We start from the raw sequence: 9,647 nt of genomic DNA on the forward strand, positions 1-9,647 counted from the left end.
CCACGGAGGTGAACCAAATAAACGGCAGGCTTTTATTGGCTCTGAAGGTATTGTGAGGATACCCTTGTCTACAGTTTAACTCTGAGAAAATGGGCGGTCACTCGCGAGATGCGCTTTGGACAAGTCCAGACCTGTCGTATTTTCTGATTGGTTGGTTCCATATATGGATAATGATGCAATGGTGTTTTCAAACAAACCAAGCATGCGTATATCACGGTTCACGTGTGCAAATTACTATTACTACCGATTTTTTGCGGGAAACGTTCACAACCTTCTAGAGATTATAGGTAAGTATTTCGTCGATAACCTATGCTGGTATACATTTAAATAGCTGTATAACAGTCAATATTTATGTATTGTTTGATAATATATGCTATTTTGTGCATATTAATTATGTAATAGAAAATACTATAATTAATATGACGTAATGTTTAATTATATATACAAAATGTAAATTTTCATTTCCATGTTGTGAAATACATTAACGTATAATTTAATTATGGTTGTAACGCGGCATTTGATTGGATAGAAAAATTTAGTTAAATTTGTATAACCTGGTTTGCACGTCACAAGACACGTCACAATGCACCAACGTACTAATTCACTTGACGTTACGTTTGAATTTTGAACAGATTTATATCATTTTTAAAATAAAACGGACTCAATTTGTACAGCAAATTCCAGAAAATTAAATTATAAGGAATGAACTCAATATCTACCCAAGTTATACTCGTATAACCTGGGTTGGAGCAATTTACGCTTTTTTATAATCCGCTTCGCGGATTATAAAGCGTAAATTGCCCCAACCCAGGTTATACGAGTATAACTTGGGTAGACATTGAGTTCATTTCTTAAATAATGAAAAATAGAACATGTTAAAACAGAAGAAGTGATGTCGGTACTAAAGCCTGTACACTATATTTTTTATCCTTCCAAAACGTAAACTTAAAATTGGCAAGCGTCCAGCTTTGTTTTGAATTTATGCAGTGAACATCAATTATTAAGACATTTCTCTAGCATCGAGTGTAAGATAAAGATGGCTATTTTTTGATAACTTGAAATACAGCTTAGATTAATTCTACAGAATCCTGATGTAGTTCAACATGCAACAGTCTTCTAAAGGAAATTCTAAAGAGAATTTTGAAGTAGACGAACCAGACGAGAGCCCTTCAGCCTTTTCTGTGTGTTCCAAGGACAAGAAAATTAAGAGACCATCTTCCGGAAAACGCGACAGTGGATATGGCACGGACAATTCACCAGCAAGTGCTGCCCTTGGAAACCAGCTTATGTTTAGTTTTGATGACATCCCATCATCGCCATTGTCAGATGAGCCCTCTGCACAGGAAAGTTTAGAGAATTCCGGTGAATTAGAGGACCCGGTGTCCGGAGATATCAGTGACCAGGAAGTGGAAATGGTCCTGTCCAATCCTAGTTCCCCCGGGCTTCATCCCTCGATCCCCGTGCCCAACCGGCCCTCTGCACCCTTCCCACGGGGAGGGGAGGCAGAGATGGAGTTGGATATAATACAGGGAATAAGCAGTGAGTCGTGTATATCGTCACCGTGTGTGCAGCGGACTCGTAGCCGAGTTAGGAGGAATGGAGTTTATTTCCGACCAATCGTGAACCGGTCCGTGGGGACCCAGACTCCGAACCCCACCTGCCAAATTGTCCACGATGTCATAGACCGTTTTCACCCCTATGGACATGTACGAGGTTAGTGTTATATATGTTGTTTTACTTTTTTCATATATGTTATAAGTGCATTTGGAACCAATTTTAGACTAATTCCCTCCCTCGTGAACTCAATATACTCGAGATGATGTGTATATAATAAGTATGAAAAGTTTATTGACCAGCAATTCAGTTCATAATGTGAGACTTATAGTTCTGAAATAATGCCAAAATCGTGAATCAGATGATAGTCATTGCGGAAATGTGGCGCGGAAACTGCATGCATTTCTGAAGTGGTGAACTCCCAGCTCTGCTCTTCGTGTGTCATTGTAAGATCAGGGGCCCGCAAAACTACATGGTTGACGAGGGTACTAATAATAATTATTACAAATCTAGGTTATTAGTACTTCATGAGACGAAAGTTCGTCGCCAGGGTAACTGTCTTCTGCTGATATAAATGAGGTCGGCCTGACAAGAGGTTGACACAGCTCTTCTAATCAATCATTCGGATAGATATTCTGTTGATGTAATGTGTCTCTTGTGTAAACAAATAAGCTAGAAGTTGGATTAGAATTTTTATCTTCAATCAAGTTCAATGTTCAAAATCAAGGTCTTTGTAGTTACACCTGCATTTACCTAAGGGTAAACCCCAACGAGGGTTTACCTGCTCACACTCTCCAGGTATGATTACATCAGCGATATAAATAGACTTGTAGATCGCTATCGATCACCATGATCATGTGTTTTATTCCATGTAGACTATTGTCCATTATCTCAAAGTCAACACACAACCATTCCGTCTTTGAAACTTTGATTATTTAAACTATTACTAAATCAGTTTATATAATGGCATTGCGGAAATTGGCAACCAATTACACATTGTTATCATATCATAACAATTCTTTCATACGGAAAAAATAAAAAACTGTTCGAACAAAATATATCAAAAATATGATATTTTAGTTCTTCACACAAAAAGTTTGACACTTTTTAAATCTTTGCTTTATCTACAGATTCCCTGACCAGAAACCGCCATAATTCGGCGGAGGATCAACATCCGTCCTCTTCTAGTCCACTTCCTGACATCATTCCGACGTCACGTGACCGCTCGGTCTCTCTCCCGGACGTCCCCTCCCTCCGCCAGCAACAAGAGCAGGCCGTGGGGAGAGAGCTCCGGAGGATCAGCGACGAGTTCCACGAGGCCTTCACCACGCCCCTCAGGGTGAGTAGAACACCCCCACCCCGCCGTATCAAGAACTACTAGTCTTTTTGTCTACCTATGAAATGTCAAGTCAATTTCTCTGATGTGTTAGATGAAAAACTCTATAAAACATTGGAAGAGGAGTGGGGCTTATGATCGTGTGTTAGATTCAAATCGAGCATAACCGCAACCATTAGTGGAAATAATAGCTAGCACTAGATGCTCCTGTCCCCAGGAATACCCCCTCGTTATGTCTGGCACATAATGCCGGGGTAAAAAGGACGATAAAAGGAAAGCAATTAATATATGTACCCACACCCTTATAGTTCACCGAGTTCTTTTGCGTACGGCGTAACAACTGGTGTGTTGTAAATGTTTATTTTTGACAAACGTCAAAAAACAAGCGTCCTAGATGTTTGTCAATTTCAATTACATCCTAAAGTACATAAAACTTATCCGTCGTGATAAGGCAGATGCCCGCTTGTGTCAAGCCCGCTAGTTTACGCAACAGGGAAATGTAGGAAAATCACTGTAGTAACCTTGAGCTAAAACCGCTCCGTGACATATCCAGGCCAAAACCACAGATAGCATTGGCATTATCAAATCCGAGAGTTGTTATCAAATTGTTGCCACGAAGATAAAAATTACTGTATATGAATGTTATTTTTGATAACTAATAAGTTTTTGTCTGGTTATATCAGATGGGGTTTTTTTTCTTTTGCAGAGACCCAGTCTCTTTATGGGACCCCAGTCGTTCCCGGGGTCGGCCAGGTTCAACATGGCCAACCTGTGGGATAGTCTCAGGAGCTTCATCTCCAGCCCGGTGACTGTTCGCCATGACGACGACCTTGACCCCGACAACGACCAAGAAGACGCCGACGTGTTTCCCGCCAAATGTTGACGGCGTGAGCGTCCGCGTGACGTAGTTATAAGATGTGAGTTGTGACATCCACCTTAACGTGAAACTTGTCGAAATGCTTCCAATGGGTGCTTCATTTATCAACTGTTAGTATGCAATGGATTCTTTTGTTCTGTAAACAGACGGTTGACTTTGGGTCAAAAAACGTAGATTGGCGAGATTACTGTAGTTTTAGTATAATATCGATATAATCGCTGTTGTTTGCTCAGATCGGGGCCTCGCCCGGTTTTTGGATCTCATTTGTGTCCTTTTTACTAGTTAGTGTACATTTTCTTTTTTATTTAAGTGTTTTCTCGTTTAGTTCTAGTGCTGACACACGAGTATACAATATTTTGGTGCATGTCTCTCATTCCGACATCATGGTTAATCAAATGTCTGGTGCAAACTCATCGAAATCGCATTAAAAAAACAACCATTACACACAAAAAGTACTTCAATATGTCGGGCCGTTAGAATTTTGTTTTCATTTTCAAGGTGTCGAAAAAGTGCACTGTGTTCAAACGCTCCAACTCTTAGCAAATCAAACAGTTTATCGTGCTCGAAAAATGTGTTCAGAATTTTTTTTTTTCGATTTGAAAAAAAAAATAGTTAAATTTGTAGCTGAGGTATATAGTCATAAGGGAGTGAGAGAAGTAAAAAACCCCACCCTTCATTTCCTGATTCATAACTATAGTTGACTTTATCACTGCAATTAGACTGCGGTTATCGATTTTGGGGGTAAAAAACAGGAAAACGTAACACAAGTATAGAAAATGATAGACTCTGTAGGAATGTATCGATTTGACACAGTCATGGTGTCTGACCTTGCGTTTTATTGTTTTATGGGGCGACGCCTTTCTAGTTAGATCAGATAACCAAGCAGAGAGCGCGATAGATGACTAGCGCTTTGATAGTGAAGCACGTATTGTGCTCTTCTTATTTTACTCTGATGTAAAGTGTAGGGTGCACAACGAATTCTTCAGACTTTTGTGCTCACCTTAAAACGTAATTTTTTCCAATATAGATAGCACGACCCGGAAGGGAAAACTGCAATTGTTCAGTTATATTTGTAATGCTGTTTTAAACGATTTTCTAATCACTTCCTCTCTCACTGCTAACTAGTATAATCCATAGACTTGGTTGTTGTGTTTGTGACTTGTATATAGCGCTGAATTAATTGGTTCCATTCTTTTTTGTGCTCGACATATGAAGAAAAGGTGGATACAAGAGTTTTAAACATTGTATTACTATTGTATATATTTTCTTGTAAATAGTTCAGTTTTTTGAGATGTTTCAAAAAATATTTTGCCGAGTTTTCCTATGATCTCATAACTTCTTGCTACAAGTCAGCCGACTTCTAGTATCCCCCGGTCAGTCACGTGCCTATCATGTGTGCCAACAATGAAATGTTCTCCAATTTTACAACAAAATTTGTATTCAAAACGTCACTTTATTTTTAGTAATGAAATACGAGTATTCAATTCAATATACACACATCTTTTTCATCATTTTTTTTTTTTTTTTGATATTTGTTTAATCAACATTCTGCATTTCCCCTACATTATCACACTAGCTATTATTTTATTAATGTTTTTACACAACAGATCTATTGTGCAAAGGACCTCAGGAAGCCTCCTATTCTTCATACAAATATATGACATTGTAATTTTTTGGTCAATCACACATTATAAGCGCACAATGATCATGTATGTTAGTTCACCCTCGGTTCTTGGAAAACCGGGGGAGGCGGTTTAGCACTAAGTGTTGTTCCTTTATATCAGGTACGCCATGCGATTTATTTTTGCGATGGGCATTGGATGTTTGTTTGGGTTTTTTTATTTTAAAAAAGATAGTGCTTACACTGGCCATGTAGAAATCGGGTTCAACGAGTGATATTATGGGGTACATCTGTCGATTTTTATTTTTCTATTGAAAAGTTGAAAAATTACAAAATTAAAAAAAAACATGATGTTTTACATGAAAACTTTATAATGTATGAAAAAAATCAAAATAAAGGTTATGCAAATGATTTTTTATGTTTTCTATTTAGATTTTATTCCTACAGCTAAATTGAATTTGATTTCAATACTTAAAAATCAAATCGATTTCCTGCACAAACGTACGTACATGTATATATAAGATATCTTTCGCGGGAATAATCATGTGTTTGTCTAAAACTTATCCACTTTACGCAGAAATCTGGAAATAGTGTAATTGTTTGAGAAAGCAGTTGCAGCGATATACAAATTTGACAGATAACGGCCGATCGCGTGTAACGTGCCAATCTTCAGCGCGCGTGCTGTAACCGAGAGAGCACGATCGGTCTTTTTAAAGGGTCTGCTTGTTTTTAAACAAATTTAAGAGCGCATTAAAATGTGAAAAAAATATAAATGATTCCTTCCCGAAATTTGGAAGCCCGCCAATAAAACCCAACTACGGAGTTTTATTTTTAGTAACTTACGCATGTCGCTTCAAACGACTTGAAAAATATCACAAAAGGACTTCTTTTACTAAGTGTCTAGACGAGGCGAAATATAATTTCATAATAAAATCTTCCCCTCCAGGGGTCAAAACCATTGTATACTTAGCAGATGTATGTAACCGCAACATCGTCTCTTTAAAAGTTTAATGCCCTATAATACTGCTTGATTTCGCTTGTATTTTAATTAAGTAACCAAAAACGATGTCTCATCGAGTTCAATTACTCCTGCTTTCTTTGTAATTAAGGACACAAATCGAACGAAAATCTACAAATGGTATTTATATAATACATTAAAGAAAAAGCCCACAACACAATTCAAATATGAATCACTATTATCATGGCTTTTAACTCTTTTTTTTTAACTTTTAACTTTTTTATGTGTTTAACATGACTAAAGTTTAGGCATCAGAAATAATGGATAATCGTTGGAAAAAATATGATTTTTATTTTTAAAAAAGTTAAACATTGACACCAACATGGAAAAAAAAATAATCAAACCTGGTGCGCTAGAACGTAATGATTGTTTAAGCAATTGAAGGAGAGTGCGTGCTATATGTGTCAATACTCTTGACTCTAACTAAAGTATACAGTTTTAATCGTCCTTTTAAATCAAGATTATTTTTCAATTATTGTTTTAATTTATTGTTGAACAATGTTTTGGCTTACATAATAAACAAAAGAAAAAAAAGGAAAAGGGTTAGGTAATTGATGATCATTAAGTGTTAACTGGATTTATCAATTACATCTGAGTAGTCATCCATTTCTTCCGTTCTGCAAAACAACATGGACACGGGATAGTGTTACCAAATGTCGTGAGGAAGTCTGTCGTCAGTCTGAAATTAGGCTTCATTTCTATTTACAGCGAACAATGATGTCCTTGTTTTCAGCTCGTTACCTGAAGACATGGGCCAACTATTGGTACAAACACATGATTGTTAACATCACACCTGGGCAGGTACTTTTGTTATACATATACATGCAACAAGCACGTTGTGTACATGTGTATTTTGTCAGTGTATGCGTACGTGTATGAGATACGGAGAGAGAGAGAGAGAGAGAGAGAGAGAGAGAGAGAGAGAGTTTGTTTTAAATTGACGCTAGTTCTTTTACAATCGAATCAGTATTTTAATGATGATTTGGTTAATAATTCACTTTATTAATTCATGCATTACTTATTTTTGTCAGTGTTTTAATTATTTTAAATCATGAAATATAAGGTGGTTTGTTAGTTTTGATGTTACTCGGATTTTTATGGCAAAACATCTGTGCGATTACGATCAGGAATAATCAAGATACCACTCGAATGCCTCGATATGTAACGGTAAGAAATGTCAAGATAACCGGAGTCAGAAATGTGTTGATTTATAGCCTGTATAATTTCATTTTTAAAATGTTGTATTTTTACCAATATCTTCTTTTAATCTATGACCCATGCAATATATCTACCACATATATCTGAACGTTTGAAAGGTATCCAGTGAAATAAAAAACTTCGGGAAAAACAGCAAGAAAAAGAAATATGTACGGTCTAGCAGAGTTTTCTATATTTTGTTGCTTTCTTTAAGAGTATAAATTTCCAAAGAAAATAAGTTTAATATAAACAACGCATATATCTATTTTTTCATCGAAGAGAAGTGAGACATCAAAGAGGAAAATGAAATGAGCACGGTGCGATATTCGGGTCTGTCTGAGCGATGTAACGATTGATAAATACAAGAAAACCCTGTTATATGGCGCCAAAATTGGGGAAAACAAATATTGTCCAGTAGACCTTAACTTTGCTTTAAATGATTTTTTAAAACTCCTCACATTCATAGATTATATCTTTAAATATATAAAGATAGAACACAGACTTGACAAACAAATCTAGAACCACCCCCTCCCCCGATTAAAAAACATAATGTTTTAAACAGGAAATAAATTAAATCTTATCATCGATACTACAGAATAAAGTATATTAACATGTATATGATTGACCATGTCCTACATTTCATATACCTTGTATTTCAATATTTCTTTTCAACAATTTCCATAATAATCTCACCGTTATATTCTGTTGTAGCTCATACATGCTTTTACTAACCTCCAGTGACCGACAAACGGACACATTTTAGGGTAGGCATACAATCAGGCATACAGACAAACTATCAGATTTACAAAAAAGACAGACAAAGAAGATGCAGCAAAAAAAGAAAAGAAAAAAAAAGACGGACAAAAACAAGAGACAGACAGATAGACAAAATAAAGGAAGACAGACTGATGGACGAACTGACGGGAGAGTGTGACTTTATTTCCGTGTATTGACTAGGTTAATCCTGGGAGTCGATCTCCTCTAGGTTACTCCACTAACCTCCTAGTTATATCAAGCGACCTACATTTCCATAACTATCCTTTCTTTCCCTCGGGACACGATAGAGCTTCTTTTATTTTAGTGATTACAGTTTTAGTTACTGGCACTTAGAAATTTATGAACTAATTGTGATACAAATACGCGTATCATAATGGATTTTTTTTAACCACAATTATGATGCTTTCAGATTTATTGATTGTGGAAAGGAAGGCAAATGAAATCATAAGCCGCTGTTTAGGAAAAGTTAGTAAGCAACTTTGATATTACATGAGGCGGGAATACACCATACGAAAATTGAAGAAAAAAAAACGATGTAAAAATTAAATCACATTCACATTGATGTCCAGATGTTTGTCACGTCTACACACGCAATTTATCAGCCTATCGTTACACAATAAACGTCATTTTACTCAATAGGTTGTACCGTTTAGGTTGATTGGCAATTATATACACAGGAGTCATCGGACGATTTTCATTGTTCAGTAAGTATACTATCCCTAGTTAATTCTATAAAATATACAGTAAATATGCCACTTTTCAATGGCCTACGTCCATGGCTTTTTTTTTTTTAGAGTTTACAATAATTGTATGCGCAAGTGGGCCTCTTGGTGAACTAACTATGCATTAATATGTTACGTATGACAATAACAATTGTTGTTTATTCATACAACACTTTTCTTCTTCTTCCTTAGGTAAACACGAATGCCTTTTACGGTATGCAAATACATCAAGGACGATGACATTTAAAATTTAAATTTGATCAATGATACATATTGAATATATAAAGATTGTTATCATTTAACCGTCCTTGACCTTGGTGGTTGCGTACTATATATCAGACAACAGTTCAGTGCATGTCATGTATACATTAAAGATTACAAGCCGATAACCCCGGATGTGTATTAGTAATATTTTAATTTTAGTCATGATTGATCACGATCCGATTCTTGTCCTTCGCACCTTAGAAAAAATTAAATATAAATACCCCCCCCATCTTTTTTTTAATTTGTGGCAGAAAGGCGTTGTTTGAGGACAAAAACAACAT

The 9,647-nt window shown here is 36.2% G+C and overlaps 1 protein-coding gene and 1 long non-coding RNA gene across 2 annotated transcripts; both read left to right on the forward strand.

The window, feature by feature from the left end:
* The first annotated feature begins 140 nt into the window (after window positions 1-140).
* On the forward strand, window positions 141-5,800 carry LOC105337001 (uncharacterized). The gene is made up of 4 exons (XM_011441536.4): window positions 141-287; window positions 1,085-1,713; window positions 2,685-2,893; window positions 3,597-5,800. The coding sequence occupies exons 2-4, from the start codon at window positions 1,104-1,106 to the stop codon at window positions 3,771-3,773; spliced, it is 996 nt and encodes a 331-aa protein (XP_011439838.3). The 5' UTR covers window positions 141-287; window positions 1,085-1,103; the 3' UTR covers window positions 3,774-5,800.
* Window positions 5,801-7,005: 1,205 nt separating this feature from the next.
* Window positions 7,006-9,423, forward strand: LOC136276590 (uncharacterized). The gene is made up of 3 exons (XR_010715109.1): window positions 7,006-7,207; window positions 8,790-9,084; window positions 9,295-9,423. It is a non-coding gene; the product is annotated as an uncharacterized lncRNA (long non-coding RNA).
* The last annotated feature ends 224 nt before the right edge of the window (window positions 9,424-9,647 follow it).

This window comes from Magallana gigas, chromosome 6, assembly GCF_963853765.1.
Source record: "Magallana gigas chromosome 6, xbMagGiga1.1, whole genome shotgun sequence".
NCBI lineage: Eukaryota > Metazoa > Mollusca > Bivalvia > Ostreida > Ostreidae > Magallana > Magallana gigas.

What these genes read in the sequence shown, in the direction of transcription:
- LOC105337001 (XM_011441536.4), top strand. Translation starts at nt 1,104, where the DNA reads ATGCAACAGTCTTCTAAAGGAAATTCTAAAGAGAATTTTGAAGTAGAC. An exon ending in CCCCTATGGACATGTACGAG is followed by an intron (nt 1,714 to 2,684) that starts GTTAGTGTTATA and finishes CTTTATCTACAG; the next exon opens with ATTCCCTGACCAGAAACCGC. An exon ending in CCTTCACCACGCCCCTCAGG is followed by an intron (nt 2,894 to 3,596) that starts GTGAGTAGAACA and finishes TTTCTTTTGCAG; the next exon opens with AGACCCAGTCTCTTTATGGG.